General features: G+C 37.4%; 1 protein-coding gene and 8 non-coding genes across 9 annotated transcripts in view; 8 read left to right on the top strand and 1 right to left on the bottom strand.

Moving 5' to 3' along the window:
* The window catches only part of LOC141795074 (gamma-aminobutyric acid receptor subunit pi), a 110,760-nt gene that overhangs the window by 7,836 nt on the left and 75,587 nt on the right, over positions 1-27,337 (bottom strand). Inside the window, exons 4-6 of the mRNA XM_074675826.1 lie at positions 24,911-24,978; positions 14,887-15,104; positions 8,386-8,468 (exon numbers count right to left, since the gene is read on the bottom strand). Coding sequence (XP_074531927.1) covers positions 8,386-8,468; positions 14,887-15,104; positions 24,911-24,978 — 369 coding nt within the window. The remainder of the gene's footprint in view (positions 1-8,385; positions 8,469-14,886; positions 15,105-24,910; positions 24,979-27,337) is intronic.
* LOC141795846 (small nucleolar RNA U3) lies at positions 17,354-17,570 on the top strand. The gene has a single exon (XR_012598790.1). It is a non-coding gene; the product is annotated as a small nucleolar RNA U3 (small nucleolar RNA).
* LOC141795866 (small nucleolar RNA U3) lies at positions 18,275-18,491 on the top strand. The gene has a single exon (XR_012598810.1). It is a non-coding gene; the product is annotated as a small nucleolar RNA U3 (small nucleolar RNA).
* Positions 19,164-19,380, top strand: LOC141795864 (small nucleolar RNA U3). Its single transcript, XR_012598808.1, has one exon. It is a non-coding gene; the product is annotated as a small nucleolar RNA U3 (small nucleolar RNA).
* On the top strand, positions 20,269-20,485 carry LOC141795863 (small nucleolar RNA U3). Its single transcript, XR_012598807.1, has one exon. It is a non-coding gene; the product is annotated as a small nucleolar RNA U3 (small nucleolar RNA).
* Positions 21,146-21,362, top strand: LOC141795865 (small nucleolar RNA U3). The gene has a single exon (XR_012598809.1). It is a non-coding gene; the product is annotated as a small nucleolar RNA U3 (small nucleolar RNA).
* Positions 22,070-22,286, top strand: LOC141795856 (small nucleolar RNA U3). Its single transcript, XR_012598800.1, has one exon. It is a non-coding gene; the product is annotated as a small nucleolar RNA U3 (small nucleolar RNA).
* LOC141795843 (small nucleolar RNA U3) lies at positions 23,177-23,393 on the top strand. Its single transcript, XR_012598787.1, has one exon. It is a non-coding gene; the product is annotated as a small nucleolar RNA U3 (small nucleolar RNA).
* On the top strand, positions 24,096-24,312 carry LOC141795853 (small nucleolar RNA U3). The gene has a single exon (XR_012598797.1). It is a non-coding gene; the product is annotated as a small nucleolar RNA U3 (small nucleolar RNA).

Here is a 27,337-nt window from a genome sequence, read left to right as displayed (position 1 = left end):
ATGTCATTCAACTGTGCTCAGTGACATCTAGATAGTTGAGCATTAAACACCATTAATTTAGCCTTTAACCAGAGCTACAGCCAGTGCTAGTGGATAGTGGCTGCTTTACAGACACAGCATGTAACTAGCATGTTAGCCTGATTGGAAAAAAAACAAACAAGCAAACAAAGACATTAAGTCAAGCTCAAAAAGTGTATTTCATTCAATTAGAAGTCCTAATTGTAGGCTTAAGCCAACACACATTGGCTGTATAGTACAGTCTATGATAGACATGAGTGGTAAACCCTGACTTTGGGCTTTGACCCCATTGCTAACACCTTGCAGCTTTTTTAATCGTTATCATTAAGGATTGTGGGTAATGAGTTTGTTGCTTATCTGATGTAAGTGGGAGAAGCTAGCATACAAAAAAGCCTGTATATGTTTGGATGTTTGGGTGTGGATGCAGTTGAAATCTTCATAAAAAAGATTAAAAAAAAAAACTGATGTTTCTGTCTGGTGAGAGCTTTGGCGATTCCGACACATTTTCTGTAAAATTTAAATAAAAAATGAAACTATGTCAATTCTAAAGGATAAAACCCAATCCATTTCATGCTTTTCTTTTAGAAAAGTATGTTCCTGTGCAAATATGACGAGTATACACATTGGCCTAGAAAACTGGTCATAATAAAAGTGCTGGTGGTGATAAAAATGTTATAAAGAGAGCATAATGACTCAAAACTGGAATTTTAATTGCTAAAGCTATGCTAAAGTCTAATTCTTTTATGGCTGGGTTGTTTGGGATTGTAATCCATTGTGGGTGGCAAAATCCTTCTTATGCTGCATATGAGCACAAGAAGAACATTTGGCAAGAAGCAAAGAGAATGTGGAAGCATGCAGTTTAAGATGTTATTTTACCCCTGAGAGGCATGCAGGGTGGAGTGTGCACAGCCCAGCTCTACAGTATGTAAACAGGAGCAGCATAAAATATAAAAACACATGGATTTTTATTTTATCCTGTGTAACCACAACATGCTGAGTTTAACACACAATCTTAATATTTCATGTATGTTCTGGCAGTCACAGAGGAAACAGACTCCAGAAGCATTTGGCACAGAGATCTAACAGGAATAGCTCATGGAAATGCAGTATTCCGTTCATCCTCTTCTTTAAAAATCTTGCAGAGGAGCTCAACTCCTTCTGTAACAGACTAAACATGCTTACTGCATGGACCCCTGGATGAGCCCTGTTAACCCAAATCAAATCTTATATGAGATGGGCGCGGTCACTGACTCAGCCTTGGCTGAGTGTGCGTGAGCATTTAAAGAGAACAATGTAATCATCATGCTATCAATTAATAAGACCTAGAGTGGCTCTCTCATGACTGCTATGGCTGTTATATCTCTAATTCATCTGCAGAGGGAGCAAGAGAATAAGAAAAGTGAAGGTGAAAGAGACAGGCTGAATATGACACACACACACACACACACACACACACACACACACACACACACACACACACACACACACACACACACACACACACACCTCCATAATCTGCTCTACATGAAATGTTCATTAATCTGCAGTTGCTTTCCCTGTTCAAACTCATATAAAGGCATGTATAATGGATTGAGCTGGGCAATGAAACATGGGGGAATAAAGCAGCAGAGGCCTTCCTGTGCAGAAAGAAGTCTGTATCTTTTGTGAACTCCATTCAATATTTTAATGCCTCTTTCTTTCCAGGATGATTTTAGAACACCAAAATCAGTCCTAACTAAAAATAAAATTCAAAGAATACAGAATACTTGAAAAAGAATACTGCCAGAAAGCAATTTAATAAAGTTAAGAGTGATTCAATTGGCAGGTTTTCTTTTTAAAGGAAGAAAGCAATCTGGTTTCTATTTTTCATTTAAAACATGTGAATGGACCAACATGCTTATTGTTTTTTTGTTTTTTTTTTGCTCTGTTTTGTTTTTGATTTTAAACTTTTTTTCATTTTTTTAACTGTTTTTTTTATTTTTTATTTTGGGCTTTTTTTAAGATCATGAAATCGGTCAAGAGTGGTAAGCCGCTACCAACAGGAAAGGAGTTGCAGGTTGGAACCAATCCCAGGCCACCCTCCTGAGGACTATGACCTCTGTACACACTAGCCTCTTGGCTAAACCAGGGCCCCTGGACTTGTGTCTTTAACACCAAAAACTCAGTGATAAAAATAGTCCAGCAGTGCTGCTTTTTGTGTTGTACTTTAAGATTTTATTTCTTGAAATATATTAAAATCAATCACATTCCTAGAATCTACACCAAATAAAATGATGTCTTTTATTATTGATAAACAAATGGCAATAAACAGAAGCATGTACATCGTAGAAATAGACTGATGTGTTTTTTCAGGGCCGATATCGATACTGATTATTAGTAGTCAAAAGGCTGATAACCTATGTTTTGAGCTGATATTCTTTTGCAGTAAAAGTGAAAATATTGGCGTCAAACTTTGAATACAAACTCCAACATTTTACTTTGTCTATATCCCTTTAATCATATGTTTATTGAACAGCTCCTAGGCTCAGCAGCATGTCTTATTGATGGCTGGAACGCAAATCCTCCTATCTGCAAAATTTTCTGATTTGCTGATTTCACTCTGGATGATGAGAAGAAGGAATGCTGCTCACATTCAGTCAGCAATTAATATCGTAACATAGTCTAAAATCAGTGTGTCGTGCATTGAGTATCCTTAACAAATAAAATTCTGCAAGATAACAGCACATTTTTTGAGTTTTCTCAAAAAAGTAAATTGTGCAGATAGGAGGTTTTGCGTTTCAGCCATTGTTATGAACTTAAATGAAAACTTGAAACAACAGCTTCTCCACTCAAAATCTTATCCCAGTTTCAAATAGATTTCTAATCAGCCACTGGATTAAGAAAAAAGGCCGATGTTGTTATGCCAGAAAACGCTTAATACTTGGATGATATATAAAAATGTATACCCGGAAAAAAAAACATCTTGTTATTGAAATGAGAGAAACAGCAACAAATTTATAAAGTCGCAACTGCTTTTCCCTCAAATAAATCTTTTATTCACAGTGTACTCAGCACCAGCTGATTATCGGCCTAGCTGCTTCCCTATAGATGTGTTATTTTCCTGACGTTACTGTACAGCACTCCTTAAAAAGACAAAGCTTAAGCCACCTTCAAAGAGTTCACGAAAGATCCATGGCCCAAAAGAAAAAAAACAAAGCATCGATCTCAAAAGACTGTGACTCTCCTCACACTCTCTTTGCTGTCGCTGAATGTTTTACTGCAATCCTGATCTTTATATCCTCCCACCACACAGATCTCCTTCAACCTTCTTCCTATGTGGATGATCCACTTTTGGCTCTGCATTAAAAGAAAGAAACCCCTGAATATACATCTTCATAAAGAGACGTAAAGATGGAGCGAGATGCAGGCTGAAGAAAACAGAAACGTTGTCAGAGATATTGCAGGAAGTCAAACAGACGAAGTGAAAGCGGAAAGCATCAGAGGGAAAAAACCATCATCCTCTCAGTTACCCATCTCTAACCTCCAGATGTCTTTTTGTCTGCTAAGTGGGACTGAAGCTGCCGTTAAATGTTTTATTTGGCACTGAGGTCCTGGTGGGCTTCTGGCAGGGATCAGACTTTGCTTAGCCTGGCTGGCTGTCATTTAATAGCAGGGAGCAAAACCGAGGTGGAAAGTAAAGATGGCAGACGAGTGGGGAAGGCTGAGGAAGAAGAAGGAGGACAGGGAGGGGGAGGAAGAGTGGGAGATGGGATTGTTTCTACCCTCAATTTTTGCATTGCCAAAAATGCATCTCGTCATTTTATTATAATTTAATAAAAACCTGCTTCAATTACAAACACATGACCACATGAGACCTTTAAAGTTGAATGACACAAATCACTCCACTAAGATGGGACGACATCTCAGTTCTCCGTGACTGAATATTTGTTTAAGCTTCCTCGATTGACACTCACATTCAGAAATGCTAAAATGGTTGAAATATTTGTGAACAGTGGGCCTGAAACTTGTCTAACAATGTTCTCTGGGAAAAAAAAAAAAAAAAAAAACCATACTGAAATTAAGCACTCTGCTGACATTCCTTGAAAAGACTCCTTTACCAAACAACAGAACTGATTCATTCAGGGCCCACAAGACAAAAAAAAAAGACTAGCTCTTACTTAGTTCTGGTGAGTTCATGGTCTCAATATGTAGTTTCCCCAATGAGGAAAGATGTTTCTATGTTACTCTCTCATTTAGTGTCAAAAAGACATAAAGCACAAGATACTCCAGGATCTCTGATGATGCTACCTCAATGACAAGCCATCACCGTTGTCATATGAAAAAATGTAAATTTGAATTAGCATGACACTGAGTGATAGTTCATATTTACAGTAAGTGGGTCTGAATCAGAAACTTGTAATATGTAATCATCCACAGAAGATCAGTTTGATGAAGCTACCGGTGCACCAGCTTCAATATGGACTCCAACAGCTGATCATTAAACCATCAGTATCAGTGGGTGCAAAGGGGGGTACATTCAGAACAGATCACCAACCTACAACAAGAGTAAAGAGTACAGATGGTTAACCACACTCTCACACGTCGAGTTAGAAAAAAAACACAATGCAAAGGTCACATTTGCACCCCTGTGCAGTGTGTGCCGATGATGAAATTAGTGTATCAGACCCCAGCCATTTTTTGAACCAAGCTATAAATAGGCTTATTAATGTTGTAAATGTCTGTTCTTTTTTTTGTTTGTTTGTTTTTTTGGCTTGGTGTATGTTTCCAGTTTTTATACAGCCAGCCTCCTCTCGATGAACAGCAACGTTTTGGACTTCTCTATAGAGTTAATTCTTCTAACCTGATGTGGCCCCTTGGTCTTAAAGGACAGCCAAAGGAATCCTCCAGTCATTTTTTTAATAATTTTTTTCTCACTCTCATGTCTTCTTTTTGCATTTTAAAACTCTACTTAGAACCTTATTAAAATCAAACAGTGCAAATGTTTGTGCAAAAATGTGTGCAATTTTTCAACTGTACTCAGAGTTTTGACTAGGAATGTGTCTCCCAAATTCATTTTTGCAACCTGAAATTCGACACTAAGTTATTCCAACCCAGGTAATATTGTGTAAGGCTGTAAGTTAAACTTATAAAATGAGGTCTCAAGACCAAATCTCCACAAGGGACTACATCCTTCTCTTAGACGTGTCTTTCTTTTAGGCTAAGGGCTTTTTAATAGTACTTTGTAAAAGTATTTATGGGTTGTGTTGAAGCTTTTAAGAAAAGACTTTTATTTAACAACTAAGGCTGTCGTACATTTATTAGAAAACTCACATCTAACAGTTAAGCCCAGCCATGTGCAAACATCTTGTTTGTCTTTTCTTACTGTGATTTTTGAGCATCCAGTGGACAGTAACAAAGATACTCTATTTAAGTAAATGTTTTGAGTAATGTTTGTGGGGTAAACATTTTGTTTTTTGTACTTTCACTCCACCACATTTGAAAAACAAGTATTGCATCTCAGCCTCTTCAACATTTCAATCAATGCTCTTCTTTCTTACTATTCTTGTTAGCTGATGGGTTTTCATCCCTCCGTTCAAAGAAAAAAAATCCAATCTGAATTCAATCTGATAATAAACTGTGGTTTCTAGTTCTGTGAATTGTCTGAGTGGAGAATGTGGAGCCAACGTCATCCCAATCAGAAAGTTAATTTAGAGCTGGTAATGACTGCTGTGGAAGAAGAGGATGACAATTCCCCACCTGAGCACCCACAACCATATCCCGAGTCCACGTCAGGGCTTGTGAAATGAGGACGGATTCATTAAAATTTGAGTGCTCTCTGTCAACTGTTGACAAACATAACCACAGCCAACAAAATCTTTCCATTCAACCTGAAGAAGCATGTGTTGGTATGCAGCTAAACATTTGATGTACCTCAGGTGAACATTTGTCACTGCCATCAGTGTGTTTATGTTGTTCAAGTCTGTTGTTTTTCATGTTTGCTTGACTGGTTTGTGACCTTTTCATTGGACATAGGATTTGGATTTTTAGATTAGACCTTATGGGACTGTTTGCCTTTGGAGATCAACTTAGTGTGTATGACTCCCTCCACTGTTTTCTTAAAAAACGTTGCTTCCTGAACAGCACTCTGTGTCCTGGCCCTTCCTCTGTGCCTGAGACTCCAATGTAACCCTGAATAGGGGGTGTGCACGTGATGTCACAGCAAGCTGAAGTCACTGTGGTATGCCCACTTGGTGGCAGAAAGAGGGAGATGAGTGGCAGCGTTGGCTAAAATAATGTTTGAACTTCAAACTAAAATAAAAAAAATGGTGAAGAGCTATTGCACAATTAATTGAACAAACATGTTTGAAAAGCAATTGGAGCTATCTTTAGACAAGCTACTAAAAGACAAAGAGAGGAGAGACTGATGGATTGCTGCAGTTTTTGTTAACGTTATTTTTTGCTGTATTTTTGGTGTAAATCATACCTTAAATTACAAAATACATATTTTATTATTTTTAAAACTTAATTAAACTATGGCTAACCCAGTTTTCCAAAAAAAAATTAAAAAAAAATCTGTGTTTTCCTGGCATTGAAATCAGGTACAGATAAATGTCAGGATATTATTTACGGGCACATGTCGATGTTCCTGGACCTCTTGTTCTTTGGTAGCTTTAACAAATCAATGTAGAGTCCAACCATTCTCAATTTCATGCCATATTCCACATTTTTCCTGGTCTCGCCGTGTTTACTCCTGCTCTCCGCAATACGAAGCGGGGTTTGTTTTGCCCCTCCGTCCGACTGAGGTGGGTGTGTCCCAGAGGGGCAGTGACATGAACGCATAAACCTCTATTTTCACTTTCAGTCAGTATGTTTACCTGCACCTTCAGAAATCGTGGGATCGACCTATTGCAGTGCATGTAAACAGCTCAGTCAAACCAAAATCGAATAAAGCATAGCTCAATTGACACACCTAGATAATATTACCTAGTTAACTGCTTATGGACTATGGTTGAATTTGGCAGGGCTTGCCATGTTTTGGTGCACGTTCAGCTGGAAGAGGAAGTAGATAACCATGATAAATTGGGTTCCTGTGCTCATACAGACTAACACAGATAAACAAACACCACGGCACATACTTATATATCTGCCATTGTTGTTAGAGTGTTACTTTATCTTTGGGTAAACTGAAGCTAGCTTGATACACATGCAGCTTCGCTTATCTAAAAAGGACACGGCACCACCTATCTAAGCAGAGTGAGATATTCTCAGCTAAGTCTGAGTCTCTTTTCTGCATGTATACACAAACAAGACTAGATTCACTGCTGTAGCTTTACCTTCGAGCTACAACCTTCATTGGACCACTGTGTGGATGTGATCGTACTGTGTTGTCGGAGTGAGATTTTGCCAGGAGTGTCTATACTTTGATGCAAATAATGAAGCTGTGTACTTTATGAGACTGTTTTGCCCAATATAATAAAAACTGATGTGTGTGGGAATATGCACCCCCATTTGTAACACAATTGAAATTGTATTCATTAATAGTTCTCATGCCACTGTTGGTCAAAACTACTCATTAATACAAATGTGGAGCCAAACAAGATCAAACAGCTACAGCCAATGTACATGTAGGTCACTTTCCTATGTTTACAGCTCCCTGAATAGACCTCTCTATTATTTTTACATTCTGTTTTAAACTGGATTTAACCTTTTTATAATCAAAGTGTATACCAGTAAATCTATGTTGATCTTTGAGCCTTGGAGGAAACAAGACCAGCAGGTGAAATATCTAGATTGAACTTAGCTGGTAGCATTTAGCTTCATATATATCAGATGGAGGTTAAAAAGGCCCAACTAACATGACATGTTTTCAAATCAAGTGAACTATTCCTTTAAAGTGAAGATGTTTTCCAGTTTCATTTCTGTTTCATCCTTGTAGTCAGAACACTCTATACGACAGAAAACACACTCCAGAGAATTCCCCGTCATGGCCTGACTCACCCTGTTTTGCCTGTCTGCTGTGTTACACAAGCTTGCAGTCTTACACACACTCACACACACACACACACACACACACACACACACACACACACACACACACACACACACACACGCACACACACGCACACACACACGCACACACACGCACACACACGCACACACACGCACACACACACACACACACACACACACACACACACACACACACACACACACACACACACACACCCTCTATTTCACATACACCAGCAGTTTAGAAGATGAGAGGATGGGATCTATTTGATCCTTTGGTTTGATCACATTCAGCTGACATCACGCCCACCCACCGCCTCAGTGCCACAGCTTCAAGCTGCAGCTACACTTTCTTTATTAAATCTGAAGACTCCTTACAGCTCTCCAGTTGCAGCGTGCAGGTCTGCTTGTCCATGGGGTACTTTGTCAGGTCCATGTTGCAGGCCACTGTGGTGGTGATCCTACAAAACACAAATGTTTATGTTAGCAAGATGAACCCACCTGGAGCACATTTCCTTTGTGTGGTAGTTTCTAGCACAGTGGTTTGTTATGTAATCTCCAGCTCTCTGGTTTAAATTTGGCATTTGTGAGGAGCTGGTTTGCTTAAATGGAATTATGTATGAAGGGAGTCTTTAATGGAACACAACCTAAGATCATACATAAAGCATACAGGAAAACAAAGTCTCAAGTCTGGATTGGTGTCGCTGTAAATCTGGGTCATGATGTATGAAAGCCTGCAGTCACAGTTTAACTGTTGTGAGTGCATTGCAAACCATGAAACAACTGATTTATATCATTCAGAATTAATGGCATCAAAAATGTCCTTTTGCATTTATCGTTAAGTTACCAACACAATATTTTTGACAGATTTAAAGTTTAGGAAATCATTATTTTTGTTTCTATCACATCCACACAATTAAAAAAAGATGTGCCACAAACACAGACAACACAAGCTAACACTACTTGACAACCAATCGAATGGCTGCTATACTGTAACTGACTCTGCAAAATGACTCATACACTGAATTGGTAATGTTTTTTTTTTTTTTTGTATATTTCAAGTTTTTATTCTATCACAGCATTGATTCATTGAAGAGTTCAGTTTGGTTATAATTGTGTGTGTCTAATCACAAAGAAGACTGCATAACGTAGTGTTCATAATTTTATATCAAATCACATCAGGATACATGCAGCTCACCACTAATCCACCAGGGGGCAGATGTCATTAACCTTTGATAAAATAATATGAGTGGAGGTGATCAATTCTATATTAAATTGTTAAATTTGTTTCAGGAGTCTGAATGTTTAGTGTGGGAAGCAATCTGGTTTACATGTGTAGTTTCTTTGAATGGTTTGAGAACTATTGACCAATCACAACTCAGTAGGCTTTAGTGTATGCAGGTAAATCAGTCTGTGTAAAGCGCAATAACAAGTTTTCAGATTTTAGAACAGTGGAAGCTAGCTTGTAACTTCAGTTGTAGGTTTACTTTAGCTAGGGATGTGTACCTTTCACATTTGAAACGATAGGGTACCGATGCCCGGTACCTGGCAATTGGTACTGGTACTCAAGGGTACCAATTTTCTGTACTTTTTTGTGTTTATGTGGTAAAAAATATCATTGTTTAATTTTTTTTTTTTTTTTTTTTTTTTTTTTTTACAATTTAACAAATATATTCTCCAATATATAACCTTGAAATGCTGTGTTCATGTCCAGCATGGAAAATTGTTTCCCTCCCTCACAGTCACAAGGATGCATTTAGGTACCTAAACATGGTACCTTTTGACTCTACACGAATTGATACCCGGTACTTTTGACATAATTCGGTTGGTACCTAAAAAAAAGTACCTTATTCGGTACCCATCCCTAGCTTTAGCTCATATTATATACATTTTTGGAAACTCAGCAACTTGTTTGACTTTGTGTTGGTTATTTTGTTTCACTATTTGTCCATTTTCGGTTCTGCTGCTCCCCTTGCTGCAACAAAACCTCTTCTTTGATAAAAACCACTTGCTAAACACATCTAATGTCACTGTGCTAACATTTACTAACCACTTAATCAAGTCTCTGCACAAAGCACATTCCCTAACCTGAAACTAGCTGCTGATCCACTCTCTGTGGATGCCAGATGATGAGGTCTGTGGACATTTGGCTTATAAAAACTTCTTGTATTAATTTTTCTCTTTATGAGTCAGAGACTGGTGCATTGACTCACTGTGTTATACTAACAGTAAGAAAGAAAATCAGGGCTATTGGGAAAACATGCCAGGCTTAATCTCTGCTAACCACTCCAACCGCTGCTCTGCTGGTGCTCTGTTTTAAATGTGTGTGAAGGCATGATGTCTCAGTGGACATGTGTCCCGCACTGCCATGTCAATGTTTATATGCTGGCGGTCCTAAACGCTTGTTTTTTTAGTTGTAGGGTAAATGCAGTTCATCAAAGACAACTCGGGGGTTTAGTAACCCACTAATATTCATACAGTCTGTCCAGTGCAGTTTAGAATCACATTTACTTTGCTTCAGGTCTTATTGTAAAAAGTGTTTTTCTGGATTAAAAGTGAAAGTTCAGGGAAATCAAAAGCTAAGAAGTTGAAAACATGCTGCTTCTGATGACTTAGGGTCACATAAAGGACATTAATGTCCATATTTATTAGATTAAAAACTGACAAACTATAATGCTTTTTGAATGAAAAAGGGGGTTTGATTTCTGCCCTTTTACGTTAAGTTATTTTGATACCTCATTCCTGATTTCTCTATATTTTTTAATCTCATATAAGAACCTGACTCACTCACTACGTGGAGGCAGCTAATTGTAATTACATCTCTCTCCCTGAACAACTCACCCTTAAGCTGCCATCACTTCAGTGCTTTCTCATGTATTCCCCTCAGGCTCTGCACTCAAACATTTCCCACAGCTGTCCCTTGCCTTCACTCCACTCTGTCTATTTTCACAGCTCAAAGTCCCTGAAGACGCCGTCCCTCTCTTGACTCTTTTTGTTTACTTATTTATTTATTTCAGTCTTGTTTGACTCCTGCTTATGCTGCTGTGGGACTGTGACATGCTCTGCTCCCTCACATTTCCTCTCACAGGGTAAAACCCATAAAACCTGCATTGTTCTGAGCAAAGCGATGAAAGAATCAGAGCAACAGTGATAAAGGATCTCATATACATGTTAAAATAAAACCACAACTCCAAACTTACTGATTAGACAGATGTATAGAGAAAGGATTAACAGCTCTGAGATTTGAAACCTGACCCAGTTTACAGTTATATGATACTCCATACACCCACTGTAGTCACTGAAGCAGGGAGTGCGGCTCCCATGTGACTTTTTTTCCTCCTTTCTCTTGTACAACATGTATAGCCATGAAAAAACTCTGTATGAATGTAAAGTAGATCACCCCCTCAGTGCTTGACAATAACACAATTCAGATGGGGTTTTTCATAACATTTACAGTGATAGAAACATAGTGCAGCCAGTCATACTCTTCAGGGGGGAAAATGAAAGCGACAACATTTCACATAATGCATACTGCTGGGGAAATAAGTTAATTTCAGCATGTATAAGGAGTATTTTCACACTCTTTGTTCAACAGAGAGCGAAGTGACAGTATGATTGATTTTTGTTTCTTTAACAAGTTCTTTTCTGGGGAAATGATCCACTGCACTAAAAAAATCTATATTGATATTTTCATGTCTTCAGTCTCATCAGTTTGTCAGAAACAAAAACAAAAATATAAGTTAAAGTTCTGACAATATGTATTAATGTCTGTGTCCAAAATGTTCCTCAAAGAGATTTGACTTGTTATTGTTATTGTTATGTTCATAAATATTAAGTGTTTAGGTTTACAACCTGTTGGCACTAGAACCCACTAAACCTGGGCGCAGGTCCCTTTTCATAAGGCCCTCAGCTTTACTTTTTCAATGTATTTATCATAACACTGACATTTACCATGTTTAAAAATGTGTACATTTTCTGTCAAGTGTAGAAACAAAACCAAAGTTTATCTAGTAACATCTCTCTTAACAACATCTGGACTGTGCATAGGCTACTTGGAAAAAGCTAAAGCGCTGCAGAAATTCAAGAACTCTACTGCTGACGTCTTTAAAGGTCCAAAGTTATGCAAAAATCACTTTATTAAGCCTTTTAGTGAAATGTATGGGTCTTTGGCTTTTCTCCAAGCCCCCAAAATGTGATACTTAATGACAAAACTTGTACTTAGAAGTGCTTGTGAATGTAAAATTCTGACCTAAAACACACTCCCCTCCCCGCAGCGGGGAGGAGAATGCCAAAGTGGAAGAGCCATCACTGCTCTGTTTTTGGCTGTAAACAGCCACATAGTTCCATCATGCACAAGCTTCCCATCTCAGAAGAAGACAAGACTCAAGGCACAAGGATGTTTGACCACTTAAGGAAGTAGTTAACAAACAGAGCATTCATATTTGACCTATGAGGTTTATGAACACGTTGTAAGAGCTGTTGATCCCTGTCATTATAACCAAATCAAATGTTGCCCTCTTTTCTAAGAAAAAAAAAAAAAAAAAAAAAAAAGGTAATCTTTTTTTTCTTTCCTTTTTTTAAACAATTGATTTTGGACGCATTTTCTCCCTGGATAGAGCCATGAGCCCATTCAGAATCATTTCTTCTTTTTTTTTTCTAACAACCTTTTAGCTATCAGAATACAGTTCTACCACACTGGACTACACACTCAATTCCAACTGCAACCATCTTTCAGCTGCCCTTGAAGAAAGTGGGCCCCCCTGAAAGGCCACTCAGTTAAGCTCATACTGTCTGACAGCTGCTTGTCATCCTCTCTCTGTCTCCATTTCATTCCCTGTTTTTATCTATCACCATTACGTAAAGTTAAAGATTTCCCAAAATAATCTTTACAAGGTGTAGTGGATGTAAGATGAGTGCAACTGGTGCAAAGAAACATGAATCAAACCAATGATCACGAGCAGGAGCTCAGCAGGTAGCTCATCTTGTGATCAACAATTTAATCCTGTGACACAATATTTTAGCCTCAAACTGCTAAATTTGATTTTTTATTTGTTTAATGTCAGTCTGGATCTTTTTTTATTATGAATATAATTTGAAGCGACCCAAGAAGACCATTTTACTCTTAATGGTTGAGTGAAACAGCAGCAAAAAAAAGAAGCAGCAGCTCAGCTCACAGCTCCTTCTAACATCCTCAACATTGTCAATAATTTTGCTTCCAGATATATCTTTGTCAACACTTCAGACTGTCAGAGTCCAAACCTTAACCCATTCATGTCCAATTTTTTTCAGAGTTGTTAGACATATTGTTTTATCAGATGAATCTCCCTGAATTATGTCATGTATTTTTTTCCCATTTTGTACTTTGATTAAAAGAAAACAGGATTTTTATGACTGGCAACAATTGTTGCCGAGGTCACAGCTTGTCACTAGGTCACCTAATAATTATATAGAAATCATATTAATTATAATACTAATAAAGGGGGGGGGGGGGGGGGGGGGCATTGGCTATGATAAGTTCCTGTGTGTCAAGAAAATTGCACCTAATAAGTCAATTATGAGCAGTTCTGCAGGCAGTGTTTTCCTTTAGTTTTCGACTAGCTATGTGCCCACCAGCAACTTTTGTTGCCACTCAAAGACATAAGCCCATGAACAAAAAAATATTTATCCCAGGTACATTTTTTTTTTTTGTGGGAGATTACTATAGAGACTTGAATGATTGAATAATTTCAAATGTGTTTGGGGGAGAAATCATGAGAAATTTATGAAAATTGTCTCTTTCCAGAATGATTTGCATCCACCATGTCTTCCACTGGAAGGAGCAGGAAGCTGATGATGACATGTGACAGGAACCGCTTGGAAACTATTTTTTATCAACCAAAATCTTTGTTTAAGTTGTCTGCTAGCATATAAGTGAAAAAAGGTTGTATTAGTTGAGATTTTTTATTGTGAGTAGAAAATGACAGTGATACACTGGGAAAAAAAAACGGGTTAAAATGTGTCTGAGGTAGAAGCGGCAGTTCAGCCCTTGCTCAAAAATTTGTATCTCAGAATTGGTGAAACAGTGAAGTAAAGCTGAAGACTTCCATTGAGTGTCAGTGCCATTTATAATCAGGGTTTACTGAAAAAGTACAGCCTAACAATCACTTACGGACAACTTAAGAATGGATAAATTAACTATGAATCAAAATATTAACAATGTGTTTGTATGAACATGCAGAATTATTCATACATACTGTAGTGACTATTGGCTGATTGATAGATTAATAAATAAATGAATATATATATAAGATTACTGTGACCTTGTTCCATGTCATATGACCTAGCCCTAATCCCCCCTGAGATGAAGCCAGTGAGAGTGAATGGATGGAGTGACATCAGGACCATGGACAGCTCTTATACGACCATAGGCAGGCTGGGGTCACGGCATGCCACATAAAAACAGTTGGATGTGTTTAATCCCATCATCATGGACTTAAAGAGCTGAACAAATTGACTTCCTGGATTATCTCTTACACTTCTATCAATAACCTGTCTGCCTCAGCCTATCAGAAAGCTGCAGCACGTTTCAGGGGCCTGCCAAAGCATTTCAGATGTTAAGCTCTTGCACACAGAGCAATAAATACTGAAGCAATGCTGATGGGAGTTGCTTTGATTGCCCACACATCTTTGTCTTGGCAGATCAAATACTCCTGCACTCATACAATCCAATGCCAAAGTAATAGAACTGACACAGCTCTATGCTTTGCATGCACATTACCTACAATTCAACCCACGCTTCCTCCCTCAGACAATTCCTCCTCCATTCCCCGGCCTACTTTTCTTAGTCTGTCAGAGCAGGAGAAACAAACCCAACAACCGACAGGCTCATTCCTTTCCCACCTTAGTGCATAGAGGACGGTTCCGTTGGGGAAAATGCGAATCAGCCTGTTCTCCACGGTGATGTCATGAAGGAAAGACTTCTTGGAGTCCACAATGAAGGTGTCAGGGACCCAAAGCAGCTCCACCAGCCGCCCGTCCAGGCTCAGGCTCTTGTTGCCTTCAAACACCAGGCGCTCATCAGTCCAGCGCTGACGAAGGAATATGGTGGCGGTGTAGTCCTGCAAAATCAAGGCCCAAAGGTCACAATTCACCTAATGGACTTTTAACAGTTTTAATGAGCATGTCAGTATTATGCTGATGTTTTGCAAACCAAGCTTCTCCCATGTGCTCTTATGTCATTAGTCAGCTTCTAGGTTTTTCTTTTGGCATTGTTGGGTATTGATGGCGTCAGGTCCCTAAGCACTTCTATGCCTGAAGCAACAACCATCAAATTGCTTCAAGTCAGCAAGACTGAGCACATTTCATGCTGAACTTTTATTACAGCTGTCCCAATATTTCATCATGCACAGCTACACTGTAAACCCAGATAAGTTGATTTTACTCATAAAATGCTTATAAATTGGTTACCTTAAAAAAAATAAAAAACTACACCATGAAATAAGTTAATTTAAGTCAACATCTTAGGTAGTTATGATTATTATGGAAAATCATTCCACTGAAAGTCTTTAATCAAATAAACCTGATACTTATTTGTTACAATTTAAAATATTAAGTAATGTCACAAAAAAGTTGCATTTCACTGTAAAACATAATAAGTTGGCCTTACGCAAGTAAATGTAATGATAAAAAATTGAAGCAGATCTGAACAACTAAATGAAAAAAAAAAAAAAAAACGTGTGAAAGTACAGCTGGGTCTAATATCCACAGTGTTCCCTCCTCAACTCATGGTTACAAATGTTGTCACGACAAAAATCAGCTCTAATTTCATAACTTTAGTAACCGTGAGTGAGGAGGGAAGGCAGTAGATATGAGACCCTGCTGTACATTGAAATATTGTTCTTCAGGGGGCACAGGTTGTCTGAGCCCCACGGCACTGACTGGTGGTCTGTGCTCCATGGCACGGGGTCTTGTACCTGTTGATTTTGCAGTGTGCGCCTAATGGTTAATATATTAATAATGAAATGTTTGACTGGACTATCATCATATTTAGAACAATTGTGAAAATGACAAAAGATATATGTATTTGCTTTTGACACAGCCAGTCCACACTATGTAGAACATAGACAACTGATCAATGCCACAAGGAGCACAGACAGCTACTCCATGCTGTGATGCACAAACATAGTATCTATGTCATGTGGAGCACAGACATCTACTGATACAGGGCTAGAAGTACAGCAGGGTCTCATATCGACTGCGTCCCCTCCTCACTCATGGTTACAAAACGCAGTCACAGAAACTAATGATTTTAAGTTGTGCTTACTTAAACAGTAACAAAAGTTAGATCTTCCCAGAAATCATCAGTTTAAACACTAAAAACTCAGAAATTTGAGTAATTTGAACTAAATTAAAAATTTTAGTTTACTTGAATTTACTGAGGAAAAGGAGGACTGATTTAAGGGTCGACATGAATGCATGTGTGTGCATAGGACACAAAAAGAAATTCATATAAACCCAACTTGGTGCTTTAAAAAATACTACATTGATCAAAATCCATAAAGAAACTGTTTTTCAAGAGCAAAAATACATCTAATAACTGATATGATTTACAAAAGGCAAAAACAGATCAGCAATTGTATCCTCTGGGCAATTTGTGTAACTTTTGAAATGCAATGGTTTTGACTTGCGTTTGATAATTTCTTATGAAACATTTGTAAGCCTCCTCTTTTATCTTTAAATGTTTTCTCCAATTCCCACTGTTCAAAATAATATTTCATTAAAATTTTATAATTCCTTCCTCTAATTAATACTAAAACTGAAAAAGACTCAAACTGGTCCGCATTAAACCTCTATGAGAGTTGCTCTGATATTCTTACCCGATGATGATTTTCCAGGAAATGTTTTAATTTCAAATACGACACTTCTCGTATGAACTCGTATAGTTTATCTAAAGTTAGGTTTCCATCTAGCGTGTAAATTAGGGTTATCTACCAAAGATGGGAATAGAAATTACTATCCAGCACATTATCCTAGAATCTTCTTGTAAAGAAGAAAAAGGAATGTTAAAGAGGAACAGTGCAGGCTTTTAGAGGTTGGGTTGATGAGGTACTTAAAAGCAGAAAGTGAGCTGCATATAGCAGAAGCCAGCTGCAAACACAGAGATCAATGTAAAAGCACGTGTATAGCATCTGAAGTGCGGGCACAGACTCTGTGAATAAGTAAATTTCCAAAATGCTGATATTAATCGACCTATCTCCTCATGTGAGGATACATGATGAGATGATGACTTACTGTGTGTCATATTAATACCATGACAGTGGAGGCAGTGACCATCACATTAGTAGTGTGGTGACAGATCTGGAAAGTCAAGACTATACTTTCAGGGATCATTTCTATAGTTTGTGACTTGAGAAATGTGTTTCTAAAGTGTCTGGTCTCGCTAACCACGATGATGAGTTGCTGATACTCTTTCCTGAGCGTGAAGCAGGTAGAAAGACTTGAAGTGATTCATATGCTTTCTACTTTTGATGACTGTTCACTGTCTCCTCTGGAGACACTGAGGGATAGAGTATGATCAGAGTGGTAATGGGTGATTGTGAATGTGAACTTCAAGAACCTCTGTCTGATTTGTATGTTGTGCCACGTACAGAGATTTTGTAGATGATGTTATGAAATAAGTGTCAAGGGAGTAAATTTTATTTTCATTGGATTACTGATTGTTGAGCTCTCACTGATATTTAAAACTTAAGTCTATTATTTCTTTTCCCCTGTTGTAGAGAGGAAATGTGCACTTGGTCTTTTATTTTTTTCCTTTATTATAAGAAAAAAAAGGATGAAAAAGACATTTTTACGGAAAAAGTATGAAGCTCTATGGTTTTGTGCAAACATCTATTTAATTCATTTAACACAGTTTAGACATGTTTGTTAATAGCTGCAGGTTTTAGTGATAGCTTTAGGACAACAAGAATAAGATGGTTTGATACATTAAAAGGAACAACTCTTTTTTTTCCCCAAGATCCTCTGAGTCTAACTTGAACTGGATTAATTTTGAACCCAAATGCTAACTCCAAGAGGTCAAGCATCAAATATTTCATCCCTTTATCTTAAAAAATAGAGCAGAATGTGTTCATATGGTAACATGGGATCAGTTAATTCAATTTCAAAACATTTAGCTGAAACTAGGATAATTTTCATCTATCATAGATTTTATTCAGTGTGTCATGTAAGCACCATGACAGTGGAGGCAGTGACCATCAAACTAGTAGTGTGGTGAGAGCTCTGGAAAGTCAAGACTATACTTTCAGGGATCATTTCTATAGTTTGTGACTTGAGAAATGTGTTTCTAAAGTGTCTGGTCTCGCTAACCACGATGATGAGTTGCTGATACTCTTTCCTGAGCGTGAAGCAGGTAGAAAGACTTGAAGTGATTCATATGCTTTCTACTTTTGATGACCATTCACTGTCTCCTCTGGAGACACTGAGGGACAGAGTATGATCAGAGTGGTAGTTAATCATCGTGAATGTGAACTTTACGAAACCCTATCTGATTTGTATGTTGTGCCATGTACAGTGATTTTGTAGATTATGTTATGAAATAAGTGTTGATATTTTTACTGATATTTAAAACTTTAATCTATTATTTCTTTTCCCCCCTGTTGTAGAGAGGAAATGTGCACTTGGTCATTTATTTTTTCCTTCATTATAAGAGAAAAAAAGGATGACAAAGACAGTTTTAAACTGAAAAAGTATGAAGCTCTATTATTTTGTGCAAACGTCTATTTAATTCATTAAACACAGTTTAGACATGTTTGTTAATAGCTGCAGGTTTTAGTGATAGCTTTAGGACAACAAGAATAAGGTGGTTTGATACATTAAAAGGAACAACTCTTTTTTTTCTTTCCAAAGTCCTCTGAGTCTAACTTGAACTGGATTAATTTTGAACCCATATGCTAACTCCAAGAGGTCAAGCATCCAATTTTTTATCCCTTTATCTTAAAAAATAGAGCAGAATGTGTTCATATGGTAACATGGGATCAGTTCATTCAATTACAAAACATTTAGCTGAAACTAGGATAATTTTCATCTATCAAAGATTTTATTCAGTGTGTCATGTAAGCACCATGACAGTGGAGGCAGTGACCATCACACTAGTAGTGTGTTGAGAGTTCTTGAAAGTCAAGACTATACTTTCAGGGATCATTTCTATAGTTCGTGACTTGAGAAATGTGTTTCTAAAGTGTCTGGTCTCGCCAACCACGATGATGAGTTGCTGATACTCTTTCCTGAGCGTGAAGCAGGTAGAAAGACTTGAAGTGATTCATATCCTTTCTACTTTTGATGACTGTTCACTGTCTTCTCTGGAGACACTGAGGGACAGAGTATGATCAGAGTGGTAGTGAATCATTGTTAATGAAAACTTGAGCATGATCTGAACTCATTGAGTCTTGTTTAATAATTTTGGCAAGTTGGACATTTGAGGAAACCAGCATGTATTTCTGACCCTATCAGTCAACAAATTGTTGAGTTGACTGTATTCAAGCTTTGAGGTTTGTCCTGTTTTGTATAAATATTTGGGTTATACCTACTGTTTTTTAATTTTATTTTAATCAGAACAAAAAGGGAAAATTGAGTAAGAACTTAGCACAGTGGTATTGGAAATTAGAAAACTGCCTACAATGTCCTAATGTTCAGGGATGCTCATTAGTTTTGTCTTACATGTATTATCTTTACAGAAGATAATGAGCAGTTCAATGAGTGATTTTGAGAGTTAAATAACTTTTGAAGCATAGTTTGAGAACATAAAATGAAAGATTTGCAAAAAATAACTCTCATATAGATGAAGGAACACTCAGATACTTCATTGTTATTGGTATACACAGGCACCACGTGCTAATTTCTGTAACTTTCTGAAAAACCCTTTTAAAGGTTAAGCCTTCTGCTTCAATTTTCAACAACTGCACAAAAAGGTGAGCTGTTCAAAAATTACAGAAACTCCACTGCAACAAGTTTTCTAGATGAAGACCAAAGAAATGATCCTTTCAAGCATTTTCATGAAAGAAAATCTTTTCAAACCTGTGTTTTAAGGAATATGCATCTTTATAAAATCCCACAAATTTAGCACAATGTCCAAAGAATTTCAAACAAATCAATAGATAATATTCAACACAAGTTTAACATATTTTTCTTGTATTAATCATCTTGTTAAGCGTGTAGTCTGTAAGCACCATGACAGTGGAGGCAGCGACCATCACATTAGTAGTGTGGTGAGAGCTCTGGAAAATCAAGACTATACTTTCAGGGATCATTTCTATAGTTTGTGACTTGAGAAATGTGTTTCTAAAGTGTCTGGTCTCGCTAACCACGATGATGAGTTGCTGATACTCTTTCCTGAGCGTGAAGCAGGTAGAAAGACTTGAAGTGATTCATATGCTTTCTACTTTTGATGACTGTTCATTGTCTTCTCTGGAGACTCTGAGGGACAGAGTATGATCAGAGTGGTAGTGAATCATTGTTAATGAAAACTAAACACTGAACATTCGCTTCCGTTAGACAAAGCGACTATAGAGTCAGGACGTGACAGTGAGGCTTCTAGGTCATTGATCTTTAACTTATTTACCCAGCTTGACCAGTAGTCTGAGCATTGGTGTCTAAACCTTAACACGTGTTAATAATTTTATAATCTGATGATTTTAATCAAAAGAAGTATATTGCAATGTTGAATAAACTAATTCATACTGGAATGTCAGGACGATACAAAAAAAAAAAAAAAAGAAGAAGAAGAAGATGGTGAATGCCACATTAATGCAGGTGCATGATTAAATAAGAAACCTTACAGTACAGGTTGGACATGTTATGTTAAAGTTACAGGTGTAAGTTCAAGGTTAAGAAAAAGAATAACAAAAAGTGAAAAAAAAAAACAAAACAAAACAAAAAAAACAATAAGATTCTTTTCAGAGAATTGAGGTATGTCTTGAACGTATTCTTGATAAATAATGCAGGAGTCTGATATAAATGTTTCAATTTCATTCTGTTTTTGGTTTGGTCTATCAGATTATAATCAAGCTGTATTTAACATCATCTTATTGTATTTTCTGTGAACACCACAACAGTGGAGGCAGTGACCATCATACTAGTAGTGTGGTGAGAGCTCTGGAAAGTCAAGACTATACTTTCAGGGATCATTTCTATAGTTTGTGACTTGAGAAATGTGTTTCTAAAGTGTCTGGTCTCGCTAACCACGATGATGAGTTGCTGATACTCTTTCCTGAGCGTGAAGCAGGTAGAAAGACTTGAAGTGATTCATATGCTTTCTACTTTTGATGACCATTCACTGTCTCCTCTGGAGACACTGAGGGACAGAGTATGATCAGAGTGGTAGTGGGTGATTGTGAATGTGAACTTCAAGAAACTCTATCTGATTTGTATGTTGTGCCACGTACAGAGATTTTGTAGATGATGTTATGAAATAAGTGTTAAGGGAGTAAATTAAATTTTCATTGGATTACTGATTGTTGAGCTTGCACTGATATTTAAAACTTTAATCTATTATTTCTTTTCCCCTGTTGTAGAGAGGAAATGTGCACTTGGTCTTTTATTTTTTTCCTTTATTATAAGAAAAAAAAAGGATGAAAAAGACAATTTTACGGAAAAGTATGAAGCTCTATTATTTTGTGCAAACATCTATTTAATTCATTTAACACAGTTTAGACATGTTTGTTAATAGCTGCAGGTTTTAGTGATAGCTTTAGGACAACAAGAATAAGATGGTTTGATATATTAAAAGGAACAACTCTTTTTTTTTTTCCCCAAGATCCTCTGAGTCTTACTTGAACTGGATTAATTTTGAACCCAAATGCTAACTCCAAGAGGTCAAGCATCAAATATTTCATCCCTTTATCTTAAAAAATAGAGCAGAATGTGTTCATATGGTAACATGGGATCAGTTCATTCAATTACAAAACAATTAGCTATAACCAGGATAATTTTCATCTATCAAAGATTTTATTCAGTGTGTCATGTAAGCACCATGACAGTGGAGGCAGTGACCATCAAACTAGTAGTGTGGTGAGAGCTCTGGAAAGTCAAGACTATACTTTCAGGGATCATTTCTATAGTTTGTGACTTGAGAAATGTGTTTCTAAAGTGTCTGGTCTCGCTAACCACGATGATGAGTTGCTGATACTCTTTCCTGAGCGTGGAGCAGGTAGAAAGACTTGAAGTGATTCATATGCTTTCTACTTTTGATGACCGTTCACTGTCTCCTCTGGAGACACTGAGGGACAGAGTATGATCAGAGTGGTAGTGAATCATTGTTAATGAAAACTTGAGCATGATCTGAACTCATTGAGTCTTGTTTAATAATTTTGGCAAGTTGGACATGTGAGGAAACCAGCATGTATTTCTGACCCTATCAGTCAACAAATTTTTGAGGTGGCTGTATTCAAGCTTTTAGGTTTGCCCTGTTTTGTATAAATATATGGGTTATACCTACTGTTTTTTAATTTTATTTTAATCAGAACAAAAAGGGAAAATTGAGTAAGAACTTAGCACAGTGGTATTGGAAATTAGAAAACTGCCTACAATGCCCTAATGTTCAGGGATGCTCATTAGTTTTGTCTTTCATGTATTATCTTTACAGAAGATAATGAGCAGTTCAATGAGTGATTTTGAGAGTTAAATAACTTTTGAAGCATAGTTTGAGAACATAAAATGAAAGATTTGCAAAAAAATAACTCTCATATAGATGAAGGAACACTCAGATACTTCATTGTTATTGGTATACACAGGCACCACGTGCTAATTTCTGTAACTTTCTGAAAAACCCTTTTAAAGGTTAAGCCTTCTGCTTCAATTTTCAACAACTGCACAAAAAGGTGAGCTGTTTAAAAAATTACAGAAACTCCACTGCAACAAGTTTTCTAGATGAAGACCAAAGAAATGATCTTGTCAAGCATTTTCATAGGAAATAATCTTTTCAAACCTGTGTTTTAAGAAATATGCGTCTTTATAAAATCCCACAAATTTAGCACAATGTCCAAAGAATTTCAAACAAATCAATAGATAATATTCAACACAAGGTTAACATAATTTTCTTGTATTAATCATCTTGTTAAGCGTGTAGTCTGTAAGCACCATGAAAGTGGAGGCAGTAACCATCATACTAATAGTGTGGTGAGAGCTCTGGAAAGTCAAGACTATACTTTCAGGGATCATTTCTATAGTTTGTGACTTGAGAAATGTGTTTCTAAAGTGTCTGGTTTCGCTAACCACGATGATGAGTTGCTGATACTCTTTCCTGAGCGTGAAGCAAGTAGAAAGACTTGAAGTGATTCATATCCTTTCTACTTTTGATGACCGTTCACTGTCTCCTCTGGAGGCACTGAGGGACAGAGTATGATCAGAGTGGTAGTGGGTGATTGTGAATGTGAACTTCAAGAAACTCTGTCTGATTTGTATGTTGTGCCACGTACAGAGATTTTGTAGATGATGTTATGAAATATGTGTTAAAGGAATAAATTGTATTGTCTTTGTCACCGTTTGTTGAGCTCTCACTGATATTTAAAACTTTAATCTATTGTTTCTTTTCCCCTGTTGTAGAGAGGAAATGTGCACTTGGTCTTTTATTTTTTTCCTTTATTATAAGAAAAAAAAAGGATGAAAAAGACAATTTTACGGAAAAGTATGAAGCTCTATTATTTTGTGCAAACATCTATTCAATTCATTTAACACAGTTTAGACATGTTTGTTAATAGCTGCAGGTTTTAGTAATAGCTTTAGAGCGACGAGAATAAGATGGTTTGATACATCAAAAGGAACAACTCTTTTTTTTTTCCAAGATCCTCTGAGTCTAACTTGAACTGGATTAATTTTGAACCCATATGCTAACTCCAAGAGGTCAAGCATCAAATATTTCATCCCTTTATCTTAAAAAATAGAGCAGAATGTGTTCATATGTTAACATTGGAACAGTTCATTCAATTACAAAACAATTAGCTATAACCAGGATAATTTTCATCTATCAAAGATTTTATTCAGTTTGTCATGTAAGCACCATGGCAGTGGAGGCAGTGACCATCATACTAGTAGTGTGGTGAGAGCTCTGGAAAGTCAAGACTATACTTTCAGGGATCATTTCTATAGTTTGTGACTTGAGAAATGTGTTTCTAAAGTGTCTGGTCTCGCTAACCACGATGATGAGTTGCTGATACTCTTTCCTGAGCGTGAAGCAGGTAGAAAGACTTGAAGTGATTCATATGCTTTCTACTTTTGATGACTGTTCACTGTCTTCTCTGGAGACACTGAGGGACAGAGTATGATCAGAGTGGTAGTGGGTGATTGTGAATGAATACTTGAGCATGATCTGAACTCATTGAGTCTTGTTTAATAATTGTGGCAAGTTGGACATGTGAGGACACCAGCATGCATTTGTGACCCTATCAGTCAATAAATTGTTGAGTTGGCTGTATTCAAGCACTGTCTCCTCTGCAGACACTGAGGGGCAGAGTATGATCAGAGTGGTAGTGTCTGGTTATAAATGCCAATAACAATCACAACTTTGGGATGACTTGACCAGTTGTTTACATTAAGTACTCCCAGGGCCATCTCTGAACTTGTCCCCCACTGTAATAACTGCTCCTGCGTCCTAGCAACACAGCCAGAGGAAGAACTAGAACTGAAACATATCAGATCACTGTGAGTGACCAGAGACAGACCAGTCACAGATCTGAAATGTTGTTTTTTAACACAGAGAGGGTCTTTATGTTACACTGGGTGAAACTCTCCAGGGCTTTAAAGTTTGATTGTGTTAGGATCCTAATCCAACCCGATGAAAGTAACATTTAGCCACTCTCAAATCCATCAGCTTAACCAATCAAACCACAGCAGGTTAAGGTTTGATATCTATGTAAAATACACAATGTCTTACCATGTTTATCTCTGAGATGGTGTCGATGCTGGCGATGTCCAGGCTCATCCCCACAGTGACAGGACCATCTAGAATCACAAAAGAAACCATTAAACTGGTGGATGTGTCATCTACTTTAAGTTCATGCTTCATATCTGAATACATATCTATTCTCTAGATTGTGCCTAAAAGTGTTAAAGAGTTACACCGAAACAGCAAAGAGATATGAGGTTTCGTAATAGAGCAGAGTGTTGTATAATGAAAGGTTATTGAAGGACAGAATTTTTAAAAGACCCCACATTGCTGGCACACCAACAGCTGCAGCCTGTCGACTGTGAACCTCCTTTAGGGAATTAGTTCCCCCTGATTCACCATCAAAGAGGGGGAACTTTGCTGCACTCTTATGTTTCATCCCCCCATTCTTCCCCTCTCTGACTTATCAAGCTTCATTTCTATGAGAAGAATTTAAGGTGTACAGAAACTGTACATACCAGCATTAAAATGTACAGTATCTCTACATCTTTTGCCTTCACTTAACATTCGAAAGGAATGGAAAACGAAAGACACTGTTTGTTTGATACTTTTACTGCCTTACAGGAACATTTTTGAATTTTGGGAAACATATTTTCTTTTGCATTTGCTCCCAGCTTTTATGCAAAGCTACACAAACCATCCTCTGGCTTTGTCTTTGTTATTAGCCCACAAAATGCTGGGGTGTTATTAATCATCTTATGAATAATACCATAATAAGTGTATTACCCAAAGGTCAAACTAATCCTTTAGGGTTGCTTGGGCATTGGAAATAATGATTAAGTTCCTAGAAAGGGAGACAATCCTCTTCAGAAATGTCTTGTTAGACTGTGCCTGGGGCTGTCAGACAAGTAGAGGACACTGAGAAAAAAAGGAAACTCACCTTGCACCAAACTTGTAAATTCAACTAATGTGTGGCTACCAATGTCATACAGAGGAAAACATGATCACTGAAAGAGTTTCTGTTCAAATTTACCATTTTTAGATAGTTTTTCACCTTTCTTTGGTAAAATCGATACATCATTTTGCATATTTGCTATATGACATCCACCCCTGCTCCTGTAGATATGCTGATATACTGACTCTTGCAGCTGCTTGGCAACAGGAGAGAGATTGAGAAGTATAAAGCTGAAGCACCGAGAGCAAGTGCTACCAGTGAAAAAAAATGAAGAAGCTCTTACTGGTTGTTTCAAAGCAGTTAAAAACAATTTATCTCAGCAAAACATGTATGGATGGTTGCAGTATAGGTCAAAAATCCATCTCCCCAGTCATTCCAGATGAGCTGTGGTCAAACTTTAAAAAATTAATACACCTCGTAGAAATGTTTCTCAAGTCCGATTGTTGTGATGATTTTAAGATATTACTTGGCTGCCTTAGGTTCAAGTCCTCTTTTTTCTGAAAAAAAAAAGTGTTTTTATTACTTATAAGAGATTAAAAACAAGGCTCTACGTCAAGTTTAGCGATGATTGACAACTGCCGTTCTTGTGTATTTATTCTTAGATTGTAAAATATGTTGGGAGGTAGAGCCAAGAAGAGATTAGACTCTCGAAAAAAAAAAAAAAAACTACTGCGCAGACTCTGGCTACACAACTGCTACCAATGGTGGCGTCAAGCCAATGTTTGCATTTCCAAGCAGGAAAAAAACTCCCAAAACACCATCCTAGGCCTATGTAATAGGCATCACAGCAAGAGAGAGTTGAAAAAGCCACAGCAGTTTGTCTAACAACTGAAAACACGGGATCCTTCATGTAAGTCATGTGTCCCTTTATTGAAAGTTACGAATTGGTGTCCTGACGTCTGGATTGTTTTGAGTTCAGTGACTGACACGCTTCTGAGAACTTCGAAGAGGAGCTGCCCAAAGCGGCAACTGGTTTAGATTGGAAAAAAAAATAACACAATGCAAGTTTTTTTTCTTGAGTCATTCATTTTGTGCATAATTTACGTTATTATTGGTAATAAATTAATCAAAGCAGCACTTAAGAGGTGATTGGGAGCCGAAAGAGTCAGTTCTCTAAAATGAGCTGAGATTCCCATCACTAGTGTGTGTGTGTGTGTGTGTGTGTGTGTGTGTGTGTGTGTGTGTGTGTGTGTGTGTGTGTGGCACAAACCTTCAAATTGGCAAATATGAATGTTTTTTAAGCCCCCTTGGTGACTCATTAAGATATGCAAGTAACATCTGTGTCCACTGCTGGCCAACAGAGAACAGAGGAAAGAGACAGCAATGTCACCTGGTCCCTTTGTGTTTTGTTTTAAACCTGACCTGTGGACTGCTGGCTGTAAGCTCCACTGCACAATGACTAACACACAAAAAGGGATGTTCTAAAAATATCACTGTTTGGGAAAATTATGCCTTTTGTTACAGTCAAGAGTATTTCAGATGAGGAGACCTGTTCAGAGGCTGATTCTGGACCAGTACTG

Source organism: Halichoeres trimaculatus, unplaced genomic scaffold, assembly GCF_033239565.1.
Source record: "Halichoeres trimaculatus isolate MK-OKI-2021-1 unplaced genomic scaffold, fHalTri1.1 fHalTri1_scaffold_8, whole genome shotgun sequence".
In the NCBI taxonomy this organism is placed as follows: domain Eukaryota; kingdom Metazoa; phylum Chordata; class Actinopteri; order Labriformes; family Labridae; genus Halichoeres; species Halichoeres trimaculatus.
The sequence above is the reverse complement of the archived record's forward strand: the minus strand, read 5'-3'. Positions and strand labels throughout refer to the sequence as shown.